At 44.1% G+C, this 17,852-nt stretch overlaps 1 protein-coding gene across 1 annotated transcript in view; it reads left to right on the top strand.

Moving 5' to 3' along the window:
• The first annotated feature begins 4,792 nt into the window (after nt 1-4,792).
• Nucleotides 4,793-17,852, top strand: part of HACD1 (3-hydroxyacyl-CoA dehydratase 1) — an 85,254-nt gene continuing 72,194 nt past the window's right edge. The window contains exon 1 of the mRNA XM_069729511.1: nt 4,793-5,014. Coding sequence (XP_069585612.1) covers nt 4,899-5,014 — 116 coding nt within the window. The 5' untranslated portion in view covers nt 4,793-4,898. The remainder of the gene's footprint in view (nt 5,015-17,852) is intronic.

Below are 17,852 nucleotides of genomic sequence, written 5' to 3'. Positions count from 1 at the left end.
GAGGAGCCCGTCCCAGGCTGGGAGAGAGAGAACAGAAGAAAGAAAGGAGAGAAGCTCCCAGAAGGAACGAAGGGGTCCTAGGGGCACGGGAAGTGTGGCAAACACACATGGTACCCGCATCCACGCTGACCATCACCAGGTGGAGGGACCAGGTCGCAGTTGTGGGAACCGGCACCTGATCTAGTGGGGGAACTACAGGTCCCAGCTAGGAACCCAGAGGCTGTTATGACTGCAAGTGCAATGGCCACATGCACATCTATTTCACCGAAAACGTAGACACAGAAGGCCCAGGGGACAATGAGGACGTCACCCGACAAGACCTGCGACTACCGGCTTGGGACACTGGGTGTGAAGTACAGGACTGCAGAGGCGAGAACCAGCACAGAGAGTCGGACAGGAAAAGGCATACTAAGGGGGTTCTGGACAAGTGCCCCAAGTTACTGGAGAGTTGGCTGGACCACTGACCTGGAGGACACAGCACCCCGACTGGGGAATAACATCTGAACTGTGAGTAAAACGTGAAGACTGCATCTTGCTGTGTACTCTCCCTTTATTGCTCCATTCACTCTGCACTACATCCATTATCACCATCTTTCACATCGTAAGTGCCCTGGGACTAAGCTGTACCTATGGAGAGCAGAACCATCTCAGCTGCATCACCATCAGCCCCAGCGGTCTCTTTAAGCAGCGTCGGCTATCCCTGACCACAGGTGACGTCACGAACAATACCCCAATCTCCCCATAAGCTTTATTTCCCATGTCCCTCATCCCTTTTATTGCTTGCCCAGGGCCACGGACTGGGTCACCGCTGCTGTGACCACCCTTTAAGAACCGTCCGACCTGGTTCCGAGTACCCCACGGCCCTAGCGGGTGTCACATTGACAGCATGGAATCACATTTATACATGAAACTTTACTGAATTTTTTTTTCCTTTTAATACACTATATTGCAATCATCATATTATACAGTCTAGCACTGTGTACTTACAATTGCTCATTTTCCTTTTCTACCCAGCTAATTCTTCTCTTTTCCATTAGCTCTATATCACGTGATGTAGAATTGTAGTTCTAATGATGACTCATGCAGATAATAGAAACTTTCTGTTTCTACATAGAGCTTAGAAGGATTCAGCTAGTCTGTTTTTACTCATGTGATGTCATAGACCTAATAGAAAAGAAAATAATTAACTGGGAAGAAGGGAACAATGAGCAATTGTAAGTACACAGTGCCGTATAATATGATGATTGCAATATATTAAGAGGAGTGCGTTTTAACATTTAGTTTCCTTCAGTTGACACATATTGTGATGTCAGATATTATAGCTTTTCTTCTAGAGTTTATTTAGGGGTCTGGTTCATGTAGGAAACTGCAATGAGAAATCATATATATCCCCTTATATGGATACATTTTGGTCAATGATTTTTAAATGATTTTTGTCCTTTTTTTAGTCACGGTGTACATTTTTACCATAAGTGTGGTTTATGTTTGGAAGGATTGAAAAAGATCAACATTTTCCAACTTCTACCTATTTGACAGTGAAAAGTGGACAGCACTATGATGCCACACGGAGAGCGTCAATTTATCTATAAAAAAGCTGGACATGAGAGCATGCCCATAGACTATAATGAGTACTTGTTTATAATGGACAGAACACTGTGAGAATATTGGAGGAGTGAAAATGATCTAATATTTCTTTACTCTATCTTATACTCATCATCGATTACAGGCTGTTAATAGCCAACAGCTGCATTCACAATTTTACAGAATAAATAGCAGTAATCTGCCAGCAGTAATTTCTGACTTGGCGCGTTGAGGTTTAGATCATTGCTACTAACAATAGGCCAGTATTATCAGATCAGTGGGACTCTTCACACCCCATAAAGATCTGCAAAAATGCCGTTAGAATGAGTCACAGCACTTGTGCAAGCACTACAACCAATGCTGGACTGGGGTGACAAGGACCCACCAGTAACATTGACTTTGGGGGGTCCATTTTTCACCTACATGCAAATATTATACTACCTTCATTTACAAATTTAACCATATCTCTATATAATAATAAACTGGGTAGTTTGGTTAATGAATGATGAGATGCTTCTTTTTTCTGTACAGAGTGAATTATACCAACTACTGCCCATACAGTGGGGTTGGGGGCCCAGATCTTCACAGGGGCCCACCGGAGGATTCCCCTGTTACCCTGAGGGCCAGTCCGAGCCTGCAACTCATGTATGACAACCTGACGAACACTACACAACTGACGTATGCCAACTTAACGCACTCTACAGAACTGACGTATGCCAACCTGATGCACTCAGCACTACTCAAGTATACCACTATATTATAAAATTCACATACCAGAAAACACTAGATCAATTCCAATATAGAGTCACTTGTGGTGAGTTCACTGTTTAGGCACATCAGGGGCTCTTGAAATGTGACATGACGCCTGCAGACAATTCCATCAAAATCTGCTTCCAAAAAGTCACTACTTCCTGTCATGATCTGTACTTTTGCCCTGCCCTGTATTTGAATAATATGCCATTTGATGTATGTAACTGTTCTCTGGTTTCTATTAGCTGTAATTTATGTATTTTCTTGGCTGGGAGTTCACCTGTAACAATGTCTCCTTCCCCCAATACTTGCAGCCCTAAGGGTACCGTCACACAGTGCAATTTTGATCGCTACGACGGCACGATTCGTGACGTTCGAGCGATATAGTTACGATCTCGCAGTGTCTGACACGCTCCTGCGATCAGGGACCCCGCTGAGAATCGTACGTCGTAGCAGATCGTTTGAAACTTTCTTTCGTCGTCTAGTGTCCCGCTGTGGCGGCATGATCGCATCGTGTAACATATATCGTATACGATGTGCGCATAGTAACCAACGGCTTCTACATCGCACATACGTCATGAAATTATCGCTCCAGCGTCGTACATTGCAAAGTGTGACAGCAGTCTACGACGCTGGAGCGATATTGTTACGATGCTGGAGCGTCACGGATCGTACCATCGTAGCGATGAAAATCGCACTGTGTGACAGTACCCTAAGCTCTAATGTAATTAAGCTTTGTCAACATCACTAGTGGAGGAATAGCCATTCTTCCTCACAGCGGGTGGCTAGTCAAATGTACATATTACATAGACTGCCCGGAGCCCACCAGTCTAGAATCTTCTGGTGGACCCAACCATTGAATAGAAGGTGTGACCCCTACCCCTTCATGGGCGGATCCCAGGAGCGCAGACAATCCATTCTTATTTTGAGATCAGATGTGAGTTGATCCTAGAAGGAGAAGGAGTGGGGATTCTTAGCTGAAGCAAGACCCCATGTCCATCTGTGACTGCGGAAGCGAATGGGGCGAGACTTGAGCTGAGGACCTATCTCGTCGCTCGTGGGATTGTTTTGGGATCCATTGGACTAATTGTGGACTATTGCTTTGTTACCTGGCACAAGGATTATTGGGAGGTGCCCCTGAACCTGTTCCATTGGACTAATTGTGGACTCTGTAGATCTACCTGCATGTGTTGTTCCAGCGTTCTTGATAATAAATCTGTTGAATCATCCCTCGGCCTGTTGTCCCTTCTTGCTCTGCCGTACACCCCGTCACACTTCCCTCCCGAGCCCTGACGTGAGCTTAAACAGTAGATTTCTCCCACATACAGTATGTGGTATCAGCATCAGCAATTTTTGGTGTCAATTTTCTCCTGTTACACTTGTGAAAATAAAAAAATCGGGGGCTAAAATAACAATTTTGTGGAAAAAATGAGTATTACAAATTCCTGTGAAGCATCTGGGGGTTCAAAGTGCTCCCCACACATTTTGATACGTTCCTTGAGGGGGCTAGTTTCTAAAATGGGGTCCCTTGTGGGGGAGGTTTTCACTGTTTAGGCACATCAGGGGCTCTCCAAACGTAACATGGCGTCCGCTCTTAATTTCATCCAATTTTTCCAGGTGCTCCTTCCCTTCTAAGCTCTGCTGTGCGCTCAAACAGTAGTTATCCCCCACATATGGCGCATCGGAATAGTCAGGTGAAATTGCACAACAAACTGCATGGTCAATTATCCCCAGATACCCTTGTGAAAATAAAAAAAGATTGGGTCTAAATAAAATCTCTGTGAAAAAAAGTTAAATTGTTAATTTTATCCTTCCACAATGCTTCAGTTCCTGCGAAGCACCTGAAGGGTTAATAAACTTCTTGAATGTGGTTTTGAGCACCATTGGGGTGCAGTTTTAAGAATTTTGGGTATTTTATGTCATATAGGCCCCTCAACGTCACTTCAAATGTGATGCGGTCGCTAAAAAAAATGGCTTTGTAAATTTTGTTAGGAAAATGAGAAATCGCTGGTCAACTTCCTAAAAAAATTGTGTTTCAAAAATTGTGCTGATGTAAAGTAGACCTGTGGGAAATGTTATATATAAGCTATTTTGTGTGCCATAACTTTCTGGTTTAAGGGCGTAAAAAATGAAATTTTCTAAATTTTTTTGGCAAATTTCAGTTTTTTTTCACAAATAAACGCAAGTCATATCAAACAAATTTTACCATTATCATTAAGTTCAATATGTCACACAAAAAAAAAAACAATCTCAGAATCAGCGTGATCCGATGAAGCGTTTCAGGGTTAGTAGCTTATAAAGTGACAGTGGTCAGAATTGTAAAAAATTGGCCTGATCGGGAAGGTGAAAACAGGCTTGGGGGGAGGGGGTGAAGGGGTTAATGTTATGGCTGATCGATACACGTTTTCATTGTCTGCTAGGAACAGTAAGACAAATCTTTTGAATCGCTCCTCCCTTGTGCTCTATTATTGGAGGGTCCATGTGCCACTGAATGTGAGATTTGTCAGCCCCAGCTGTCAGCCGGGCTTCACACTGCAGCCTGACCCTCAGCCTGTGCTTGTGAAGCCATGGCATCAAGTGAGGACGATGGCTCCGTAGAAGAGAAGGAAAACTCCAAGAAAAATCCCATTGGAGCTGTGGCCACAGTATGGCTCACCTTTTACAACATTGCCATGACTGCGGGGTACGTACCAGCCCCTTACATTCCTCCCCCTATTCTTGCCTTAGAATCATGCCGACACTTTCTTACAAGTTCTATAAAGTTTTTTTTTTTAGTAAATATTTATAATATTCTCTAATTTCTTATATTGTTATAACTTCGTCCTCTGCGGCTTGTAGGGAAATTCTACTAAGTGTTTTATGGATATTAAATCATTTTTTTAAGGGTTAGATCGAATCATGCCTTAAAGAAAAAAAGTTTGTTTTTTGACTTGAAAAGCTTTATTGACAAAGTCTTTTCTTTTTTTTTTTTTTGGGGGGGGGGGAGAACCCAAAGGAAAAGAAAGCAATGGTGAACGGATAGCAGTGTGTTCGCCGCCCGTCCTAAGTTGCATTTCCTAATACGGTTCATTACAGCAGCTGCGTCAACCTACTGCCGGTCTGTGAGGTTAAGTATAGCCCGAGAAGCCAGTAGGCGGGGAAAGTGCTTCCCTCGGCACATTTTACTGTAATAGAAGCATGTATCCCCTTAACATAGTTGTACGTTCACAGCGTATTAATGCTAAAATAAGAGGCGGCTTTACGTTCTGCTCGCTGCCGAGAGGTCCATCGCTTTTTCATTTATCGGAAGGGTTGATAGCATATGTAGATTTTATTTATGGTACAGTCATTGGAATAATCTGATCGACATTTTCATGGTAAGCACATGGGCATTAAAACATGTAGAATGTAATTCCTTCAATTTAGCGTCAGAAAATCTGGGCTAGGGCTGACCCACCAGATGACCCTCCGATGGGTCCAGACATAATGGTTGCCAAAGGTTCAGCAGACAACAATTCCACTTGGAACAGACTAGTCAGACTCATGGCCGTGCCACTTGGACAGGTGTCAGCAACCTGCGCCACTTCAGCCACTTAAGGGGTTTTCCTGTTTTGAAACACCCCTCTTCCCTGGCTGCCGTTTGTTTAAAGCACCACTTTAGCGTTTTGGATTTTTTTTCCAGCCTGGTGTGGTGCTACCAATCAAAGGTCCCTCACCCTCGTGTTATGTTTAACCATCATCTTCTTCACTTTTATCAGCGCCACTTCAGTCTGTCAATGCAAACTTGTGACCGCACCTTCTGACTTACCAGAAGTCGGAAGTAACGACCACAATGTAACGGCGCAGTCAGACGGCCATTAAAACACAGACGATGATCACATTGAATGATCGGACTGGCTGGCGGTTCTCCTCACCCGAGCGTGACACCATGTATTTCTATGCAGCTGTCATGCTCAGGTCAGGAGAGCCGCCATCCAATCCGTGCACTGCGATGCGATCGTCATCCGTCTGACTGCACCCTAAGTCTATAAAAGCCGGAACAAAGCTTTAGAGAAGCTGAGCTCACTGTTTGGCTGCAGTGCTGTTGACGTGATGTCAGCGCTGCAGGCAATAACAGAAGCAGTGGCGGACTCTCAGTGTCGGACCTGGGGAGGGTGAGTAAAGCTCAGCAGCTGGGGGACAGAGGTTTTCCAAAACAGGATAACCCTTAACTGCAAACCCCGGCATGTCCTGAGAGTCTTCAACTAATTTCACAACAGCTGGAGAACCGCAGGATACTGAACCCTAAATTAGGGCCCATTTTTTTAGGCCAGATTCACGCATTCATGCACTGAGACCATGACGCACAGAGTAGCCGGGTGTCTGCTGATGCAACTTGTCAATCTCATTTATGTCTCTGAGACCAGGGCCGGACTTGCAATTCTGGCAAATGTCAGAAGGGCCTGTCTGGTCATGGGCTGCCTTGTCTGCTTTGTTGTTAACAGAATCGGTGTTCTCAAGACACCCATGCAAAGAGTTTTGACGAAGCACAAAGTCGCTGACTCCATCACTTACCCCAGCAGGTCACTAGTATCGTTGGAAATATTGGTCTTGTAGTAAATCTTCCTTTCCTCCATCCAGGGTAATAATAGTAATATATCCCATCCGGTGCTTGGGGACGGGGACAACATGGGCCTGTGTGATTTCAAATGCCAGGACTGAATTTCAGCACCAGTCCGTTTGAGACTATTGAGTTCGGGTCCAGAGACCCATGACCAGTTTGTGCATCAAAGTTGTGCTCAAGTCGAGAAACACGGATTTGTGAATCCAGCATTATGTGATGAGTTACACATAATCTATTAGACCATAACTGATTATAGGGTTGACCATATGATTTTTTACTTAATAAAATATCCCCCAAAGAAATCATAATTAAAAAAATAAATTAAAAACGATAATAAGTCACAAAGAAAAAGAGTAATATATGTTTACAGCTCAGATACGTATATGAACATATCAACTGCGCCTACTATGCATCTATCATAATTGTAATCATCGGCATCAATTTCTCAGCTCCCCCCACCCCCCAAAAAAACAAGGATACATACCGTACTTTTTTTTTCTGTGAACACTAGGAAAAAAAAAGTACATTTTATTTTCCTTGACTCTGGACGATATGTCCTATGTATGCAATGATTCAACTAAAAGTGGTGTGCACATGTTCAGTCTTTGGAGGGTAGACCTTAAAAATCATTTTGTCTGGTGGGGCAGAAGAACCTCAGTCCAATACTGGTTTTAACCAGGAATTTGTGTCCTATATTATCTGGTGCTATTCTCTGTTATCCAGTGTTAGGATATAGTGGTTTTTATTTTTAATATCGTGCCCTGTATTCTCATGGAAGGTGATGCGTGCGATTGGTGGCTATTATGGACCCGTGTGGCCATGGTCTTCTGATTTAGGTCTCGTAGACCTAAATCTTGGTTGTTTTGTGTGAAGTATGAGCAAAGGTTTAAAGTTTTCCCACAAAGCGTACTTATCATCACCACTGGAGAGTCCATACTAGACCCCCAACCAGTCACTAAAATGGGGGTTCTCCTCACCACAGTCATGAGGGGGTGAGGAGGACCCCAATGGTTGTAGGAGTTTGAAAGGAGCAACTTAATGCCAAAAATCTGGGATTAATGGAGACTCCCTATTCTTAGTGATCACTGGCGGGCAGTTTTCTACTTTTTGGTAACATTTTTTTAAATTTGACAGTCATTTATGGTTTTAAGTTGATTTTAGAATTTTGACCCTTTGATTTAAAGGAAACAACTTCAAGAATTGACTTATGTTTTGTTTAGTAGAAGGCATTTGTGAGTACCTGCGCCATTAATTGGTGTTATTGAGTCATTCATAGAGATCTAGGAGCCGTAAGGAAAGCTTTACCCCTTCAACCTGATTAAGATTTATTCCAAATTTCCTTGAATGCTCACGGACATTGCAGTTTCATCAATATCAACCCTTATTTGAGATACAGGAACCTGATATAACATTTCATTTTTTAATGAAGTTGACCTTGCAATCAGCTTTTATCACATGGGGCATTTCCTTTGCGGCAGCAACTTTGGAAGGAAGTGACTCTCTACTTTGAATGGCAGAATGGGGTCTTAATCAAGAGACACCCTTGAGTTACATCCATATGCCTTAACAGAGCCTTTAAGAAGGGGTTGACATCTGAAGACCTCATTCACATGGTCATTTTCAGGATCTATATCACAAGGAAGGAAGTATCATCTTTTAGATGTTTAGCTTAAAGGGGAAATTTTGGTTTCTCGAGGAAGACCCCAAAAGGTTTTAGGTACTACCAGATAGGGGCAAGAGGTAATGGTGTATACATGAGCCCTGAAAGTGAAGGACCTATTTATAAGGTGGGATGCAACTGGCTTCAGACTATTGTGTTAACTTCTCCATGCTACCCATAATTTCTTCTGATATATTGTTCATTCAGGAATTGTAATTACTAACTCAAATTGATGTTGATATATGTTTTACCTTATTATTGTATGCAGTCATGGTATATATCACTACAAGATGGCACTGCTATACAGGAAAGGACCTGGAGGAGATGATAAAAGGGAGCTGGCAGCAGGGAGTGAGCCCGTGTGTGGCTGTGGTCCCTCTATAACTCAGGGAAAAAGACCCCTAAATCTGAGACGTGGAGTCGGACAAATGAGGAAACTCAGAGGAGTCTAAGACGAGAAGCTATGAGAGCTATAGAGAGGCATGATAGTGGTTAAATGATTGTAGCAGGCCAAACCAGCCTCTTCAAGGAGGACAAGCTGCAATATGCAAGAAAGATTTGTGAATTATATAGTTGGGGTGGAGAGGACTTTAGGTTTGCGATATCTTGGCAAGTATTTTTCTCTGGTCATGCTCTTCCTATGTAGAGTGTGTGGTAAAACCACATGAGGTGCTGGAAGAACCTGTTGTTGAGGGCAGAAGGCCTGAGCCTGTCCATCAATGGCTGCCTGATAGCTGGAGCAAGTCATGGTGTGCCTAAATGGAAGATTGCATGGTGGATTAATGAGGTTGAGTTGAGAACCTAGAGTGCCAGAGTGGTACCTCATAGCAATGTCGAAGTGAAGTATGGAATTGGAGTCGCTAATTGGGAGAAAGTGACTTGCAGACTTAAGGTACCGTCACATTTAGCGACGCTGCAGCGATCTAGACAACGATACCGATCGCTGCAGCGTCGCTGTGTGGTCGCTGGAGGGCTGTCACACAGACAGCTCTCCAGCGACCAACTATGCGAAGTCCCCTGGTAACCAGGGTAAACATCGGGTTACTAAGCGCAGGGCCGCGCTTAGTAACCCGATGTTTACCCTGGTTACCAGTGCTAATGTAAAAAAAACCAAACGCTACATACTTACCTTCCGGTGTTTGTCCCCCGTCGCTGTTCTTTCCTGCACTGACTGTGAGCGCCGGCCGGCCGTAAAGCACAGCGGTGACGTCACCACTGTAATCTGCTTTACGCTGGCCGGCGCTGACAGTGCAGGGAAGCAGAACGCCGGGGGACGCGACAGACACCGGAATGTAAGTATGAAGTGTTTTTTTTTTTTACATTTACACTGGTAACCAGGGTAAACATCGGGTTACTAAGCGCGGCCCTGTACTTAGTAACCCGATGTTTACCCTGGTTACCAGTGAAAACATCGCTGAATCGGCGTCACACACGTCGATTCAGCGATGTCTGCGGGAGTCCAGCGATGAAATAAAGTTCTGGACTTTCTGCTCCGACCAACGATGTCACAGCAGGATCCTGATCGCTGCTGCGTGTCAAGCACAACGATATCGCTATCCAGGACGCTGCAACGTCACGGATCACTAGCGATATCATTGTGAAGTTGGTCAGTGTGAAGGTACCTTTAAGGGATTTCCTTCCACAGAGAGCCAGTGACCAGCGAATAGTGAGAGGCTGAGTTCCAGTCCCGTAAAATTGTGGTTATTTACTGGCGCAAGCTATAAGAGATTAGCCCATCAGGTTCTTTTAGAAGTGGCAAGTGATTGAAGAGCACTTACCCATCTGAGGGCATCTGCGTAATTTCAGAAGTGGCCATCCTTCACATTTGTAGACCAAGATACACGTTTCTTATGATAATCACTGATTTACAAGGGATATTGGGAATATAACCAAAAGGGAATCAAGAGTTGGATTTTCCTACCAGATGCAATAGTTATTCCCCAAAGGTCAGTATAGGACAATATTTGGAGTTGTCTTTGGAGCCAGTTATGTGAAGCCAAGCAAGACAGAAAGAGCGCCATCCGCCAAATGAGCTTTCAACTAACAGCCATTGAGGGTATACAGTTGACTTTCGAGGATGATATAGAAATGATCTCTTAGATCTTCTTGATGCTTCTTGTGTGCACAACAACAAGGTTTACAATACATTTATGTGCACATGTTCTGCATAGATGGATGGTAGACACTCAGGAAAATTTCATCTGGTGAGCCCAAGGAAACTCAGCCCAGCCCACGGAATTGCCACTGGTATCAGAGAACTCCTAATAATACCTTGAATTAGTATTTTCAACACTTTTTTATTTCTTCTGTGCAATAGTATGTACATATTAACATGTTACCCAATTATTTAGAAATTATTCCAAAAAACAATGTATAAGATTTCTAACTAGTTGGGAAAAAATAAACGTGTTAGGACTGCTGGAATTCCTAGTGGTCGATTAAAAATTCCAAAACCATTAGAGTGGGCACCTGCAGTGGTAAATGTTTTGTGTACGCAGGTCTATGAAAAGCTTATTGTTCGCAACTTGTCCTTCAAGAGGACAGCTATTCAAGGAAACATCTCCACATCGTCACCCATGTTCCCCTTATTTCACTCTTGTAGACCTTGTTAATAAGTATTACTAGGAGAAACTTTATAAAATAAGCATATTGCCTCCATGTAAACTAAAACAACGCTCTTTTGGTATTTTCTGAGTGCAGGGCCGGCTCCAGGGTTTTGAGGGCCTCGGGCGAAAGAGTCTCAGTGGGCCCCCCCTTTAACACATGCCACGATTCATGATTGATCGCATATAACACAAACACAGCCATGTAGTATATAACAGCCCACATATCATATAACACAGCCACGTAGTATATAGCACAGCCCACATAGCATATAACAGCCCATATAGTATATAGCACAGCCACATATTATATAACACAGCCCACGTAGTATATAGAACAGCCATGTAGTATATAGCAAAGCCCACGTAGCATATAACAGGCCACGTAGTATATAACACGGCCCACGTAGTATGTAGCACAGCCATGTAGTGTATAGAACAGCCATCTAGTATAGAACAGCCATGTAGTATATAGCACAGACATGTAGTATACAGCACAGCCCCCCTCCCCCTAAAAATGGCCCCATAGTCCAGTACTCACTGTTATAGTTACAAAAAAACCACTCCTCGCCTCTCAACGTTCCCGCGCTGCGCTGCTCCCTCCCTGCTCCGGTCTCGGTGGCTGCCGCTGCACTGCCTGATACACAGGGAGTGCGCAATGACATCATCGCGCACCCGCAGCGGCAGTGTCAGAGGCAGAGTGGGGAATGATGGGAGAGGGAAGCGTCAGGTGACACCTCCTCCATCATTTGCTTTGAACTTTACCGGCAGACGCTGGTACAGTTCAAAGCGGCGGTGGGGGAGTTGGCGCTTGCGACCGGCGGGCCCCCCCCTGCCTCACAGGGGCCCCATAGCAGCTGCGTGATATGCCGCTAGCTGAGGGCCCCTGGGGGAGCGGGGGCCCTAGGCACTGGCAGATGCCTGCCCCTAATGCCGGCCCTGAATGGGCCTCCCTGTCTCGCCAGGGCCCCGGCACTTGCCCGGGTACGCCGGGTACTGATGCCGACCCTGTCTGAGTGTATCATGTTCCCTGGATACGTTTGGTAAATGGAGTTCATGAACCTCATATGAGCAGAGTCCAACATTTTGCTAACACAGACCAATGAATAATGATGAGAAGACAATGATCATTCTGTCCTCATACCGCATCATGTTGCTGGCAGCACATCTCCTGGACAATGTGCTGTTGAAAATGATTTTTACTGCCGGCATAAATGATCTGATTAACGATCGTTTGGTTCTTCTTCAGGTGATGGCTGGCATGTATCCGTGGCCTGATAATTGAGAATGAGTGCTCTTATCAATGTTCGTTGGCCAATGATAGCCTCATCCATCCTTGGTAATAATAGTTGTGCAAGTCTATTACATTTATATACATCAACTCTACGAGAATTATGACATCTGTGCGCTAGAATGGAGCAAGCAGCAATTAACATGTGGCTCGGGATAAAAATATCTAATTGCTGCACCACTTACGGTAGATGAAATTTTTGTATTTTTTTTCGAGGAGCTGATCTCCTTTTGGCCGTTGATCCACAGATTTGACTGATACTTGCATGATTACATGACTCCATCATCTTGCAAGAGAAATTCCTGCCTCAGCCTCGAATGCCTCAACTTCACCTTCAAGGACCTCAAACTCAAAATAAACCCTTGGCTAGTCCATCTTGGCTGTTTACTTTGCACAGCGTCTCTACTATGCTCTAAGGTTGGCATGACATTTAGTACTACTGAATACCGCACTCAATGTATTGGGTCGGAATTATATCCTTTCCTATCCTTTTGGAAAAAAATGACCCAGTATGGGATTGACAAGGCTACAGTTAGGTGGATTCATAACTGGCTCAGTGATCGTACTCAGAGTGGTAATAAATGGTTACACATCCAATTGGAAGAGTGTTTTAAGTTGGGTACCACAAGCCTCTGTCCTGGCTCCAGTGTTGTTCAACATTTTTATAAATGATCTAGATAAGGGAACTGAAGGTAAACTATTCAGATTTGCAGACGATGCAAAGCTAGGAGGGATAGCTAACACTAGAGAAGACAGAAAATACTCAGAAGGATTTAGAGAAACTTAAACAATGGGCAGCGACTAATAGAATGGTATTTAACAAGGAGAAATGCAAGATTCTACATTTTGGCAAGAAAAACGAAAATTACATCTACAGAATGGGAGGAATAGAACTAAGCAACAGCACGTGTGAAAAAGACTTGGGCATACTAATAGATCACAGACTGCACATGAGTCAACAGTGTGATGCAGCAGGAAAAAAAGGCAAACGCAGTTCTAGGATGTAGTAAGAGAAGCATAGAGTCTAAATCACGTGAAGTAATTATCCCCTTCTACTCCTCCCCGGTCAGGCCTCATCTGGAATACTGTGTCCAGTTCTGGGCACCACATTTTATAAAAGACATTGAAAAACTGGAGCAAGGTCAGAGAAGAGCGACCAGGATGGTGAACGGACTGCAAAGTATGTCCTACGAGGAACGGACAAAGGATCTGGGAATGTTTAGCTTGCAAAAAAGTAGACTAAGAGGAGACTTAACAGCTGTCTACAAATATCTGAAGGGATGTCACAGTGTAGAGGGATCATCCTAATTCTCATTTGCACGTGGAAACACGAGAAGCAACGGAATGAAACTGAAAGGAAGAAGAGACAGATTAGATATTAGAAAAAACTTTTCAACACTGAGAGTGATCAATGAGTGGAACAGGCTGCCACGAGATGCTGGTGAGGTCTCCTTCAATGGAAGTCTTCCAACAGAGGCTGGACAGACATCTGTTGGAGATCATAGAATCGAAGGATGTTAGAGTTGGAAGGGACCTCAAAGGTCATCGAGTTCAACCCCCTGCTCAATGCAGGAGTCACTAAACCATCCAGTGCTGAGTCTCTGCCACTTCTCCCGCTGTTTGTTATGGTCTGCATTGCTGATATCAGGTCCACTGCACTCCAGTGAATAAGTGAGATCAGAGAACTTGGGTGAAGCTGCCAAGCTCTCCCAACTGGGAGCAGCACAGGAGACTCAATACTGGACCTGGGGAAGGTGAATAACGCACGGTTTGTTTGTTTTTAAACAAACTGCAGCCATTGCACAGAGGTTATCCAGAACTGGAAAATACCTTTAAAAAGGCTAGATTTATATACAGGACAATGTGGAGTTCATATCTCAGGAACAAAGAGTCACTGTAAAGGAAAAAAAAACAAACAACAAAACCAAATTCAGGAGAACAGCAGCGATTAGGCAAAGTAAAAAAAAGTGACATATTTATGGGAAGTGACAAGTCTACTTTAACCCCTTCATGACCCAGCCTATTTTGACCTTAAAGACCTTGCCGTTTTTTGCAATTCTGACCAGTGTCCCTTTATGAGGTAATAACTCAGGAACGCTTCAATGGATCCTAGCGGTTCTGAGATTGTTTTTTCGTGACATATTGGGCTTCATGTTAGTGGTAAATTTAGGTCAATAAATTCTGTGTTTATTTGTGATAAAAACGGAAATTTGGCGAAAATTTTGAAAATTTCGCAATTTTCACATTTTGAATTTTTATTCTGTTAAACCAGAGAGTTATGTGACACAAAATAGTTAATAAATAACATTTCCCACACGTCTACTTTACATCAGCACAATTTTGGAAACAAAATTTTTTTTTGCTAGGAAGTTATAAGGGTTAAAATTTGACCAGCGATTTCTCATTTTTACAACGAAATTTACAAAACCATTTTTTTAGGGACCACCTCACATTTGAAGTCAGTTTGAGGGGTCTATATGGCTGAAAATACCCAAAAGTGACACCATTCTAAAAACTGCACCCCTCAAGGTACTCAAAACCACATTCAAGAAGTTTATTAACCCTTCAGGTGCTTCACAGCAGCAGAAGCAACATGGAAGGAAAAAATGAACATTTAACTTTTTAGTCACAAAAATGATTTTTCAGCAACAATTTTTTTATTTTCCCAATGGTAAAAGGTGAAACTGAACCACGAACGTTGTTGTCCAATTTGTCCTGAGTACGCTGATAACTCATATGTGGGGGTAAACCACTGTTTGGGCGCACGGCAGGGCTTGGAAGGGAAGGAGCGCCATTTGACTTTTTGAATGAAAAATTGGCTGCACTCTTTAGCGGACACCATGTCACGTTTGGAGAGCCCCCGTGTGCCTAAAAATTGGCGCTCCCCCACAAGTGACCCCATTTTGGAAACTAGACGCCCCAAGGAACTTATCTACATGCATAGTGAGCCCTTTAAACCCCCAGGTGCTTCACAAATTGATCCGTAAAAATGAAAAAGTACTTTTTTTTCACAAAAAAATTCTTTTAGCCTCAATTTTTTCATTTTCACATGGACAACAGGATAAAATGGATCCTAAAATTTGTTGGGCAATTTCTCCTGAGTACATTGATACCTCACATGTGGAGGTAAACCACTGTTTGGGCACATGGTAAGGCTCGGAAGGGAAGGAGCGCCATTTGACTTTTTGAATGAAAAATTATCTCCATCGTTAGCGGACACCAAGTCGCATTTGGAGAGACCCTGTGTGCCTAAACATTGGAGCTCCCCCACAAGTGACCCCATTTTGGAAACTAGACCCCCAAAGGAACTTATCTAGATATGTGGTGAGCACTTTCAACCACCAAGTGCTTTACAGAAGTTTATAACACAGAGCCGTGAAAATAATAAATACGTTTTCTTTCCTCAAAAATAATTATTTAGCCCAGAATTTTTTATTTTCACAAGGGTTACAGGAGAAATTGGACCACAAAAGTTGTTGTCCAGTTTCTCCTGAGTACGCTGATACCCCATGTGTGGGGGTAAACCACTGTTTGGGCACACGTCGGGGCTCAGAAGGGAAGTAGTGACTTTTGAAATGCAGACTTTGATGGAATGGTCTGCGGACGTCACGTTGCGTTTGCAGAGCCCCTGGTGTGCCTAAACAGTAGAAACCCCCCACAAGTGACCCCATTTTAGAAACTAGACCCCGCAAGGAACTTATCTAGATATGTGGTGAGCACTTTGAACTCCCAAGTGTTTCACCGACGTTTACAACGCAGAGCCGTGAAAATAAAAAATAATTTTTCTTTCCTCAAAAATGATGTTTTAGCAAGCATTTTTTTATTTTCACAAGGGTAACAGGAGAAATTGGACCCCAGTAATTGTTGCGCAGTTTGTCCTGAGTATGCTGGTACCCCATATGTGGGGGTAAACCACTGTTTGGGTGCACGTCGGGGCTCGGAAGTGAGGGAGCACCATTTGACTTTATGAATACAAGATTGGCTGGAATCAATGGTGGCGCCATGTTGCGTTTGGAGACCCCTGATGTGCCTAAACAGTGGAAACCCCTCAATTCTACCTCCAACACTAACCCCCCCACACCCCTAACCCTAATCCCAACTGTAACCATAACCCTAATCACACCCATAACCCCAACACACCCCTAACCACAACCATAATTCCAACCCTAACCCTAAGGCTATGTGCCCACGTTGCGGATTCGTGTGAGATTTTTCAGCATCATTTTTGAAAAATCCGCGGGTAAAGGGCACTGCGTTTTACCTGCGGATTTACCGTGGATTTCAAGTGTTTTTTGAGCGGATTTCACCTGTGGATTCCTATTGAGGAACAGGTGTAAAACGCTGCGAAATCCGCACAAAGAATTGACATGCTGCGGAAAATACAACGCAGCATTTCCGCGTGGTATTTTCCGCACCATGGGCACAGCGGATTTGGTTTTCCATATGTTTACATGGAACTGCAAACCTGATGGAACACTGCTGCGAATCCGCAGCGGCCAATCCGCACTGTGTGCACATAGCCTAATTCTAAAGGTATGTGCACACGCTGCGGAAAACGCTGCGGATCCGCAGCAGTTTCCCATGAGTTTACAGTTCAATGTAAACATATGGGAAACAAAAATCGCTGTACACATGCTGCGGAAAAACTGCACGGAAATGCAGCGGTTTACATTCCACAGCATGTCACTTTCTGCGGATTCCGCAGCGGTGTTACAACTAGAGTTGAGCGACCTTGACCTTTTTAGAGTCGAGCCGGGTTTCGCGAAACCCGACTATCTGAAAAGTCGGGTCGAGTGAAATCAGCCGATTATGACGTAAACTCGGGATCGACCGAAACACGAAACCCAATGCAAGTCAATGGGGCAGCATAGTCGGCAGTGAGTGGGGGCCAGGAAAACACCTAGAGTGCCCATTTTAATGTAAAAACCATCCATTCTTCTTAATGAAGCTTGTCAAGCGTAATTTACCTTATAATAATTGGAAGGCATTTGAAATTGGGGGTCATTTGGCTAAAGTTGTGTGGGGTAGGGCTGGTTCAAGTAATTAGTGGGCCCAGGAAATCTGGACCACGTCACGGCAGTGGAGCAGGGAGAGGTAAGTATTTCAACTTTGCAAGTGCTGTGATCCTGAGCAAGCAGGGGGGGCCCACTTGTTGGCATTGGCACTGGCACAGGGCCCCTCAAAGTACAGCGGTGTGTTTGCACGGCGGGGGCGCCTCCCACCGGCAGCAACACTTTTGCGTACTATGAGAGGCCCTGTGCCAGTGACGTCGCCAACTAGTATTCCTCCCCCCACCTGATGAAGGAACCTGCACTTTCATCTGCACCTTCCTCTTTGTCCCCGTGTAAGGTGGTATGGTATGCGGGAAGAGCAACCTGACTTTCA

This window comes from Ranitomeya imitator, chromosome 6 (assembly GCF_032444005.1).
Source record: "Ranitomeya imitator isolate aRanImi1 chromosome 6, aRanImi1.pri, whole genome shotgun sequence".
Classification (NCBI taxonomy): Eukaryota; Metazoa; Chordata; class Amphibia; order Anura; family Dendrobatidae; genus Ranitomeya; species Ranitomeya imitator.
This window is presented reverse-complemented; position numbering and strand designations above follow the sequence as displayed.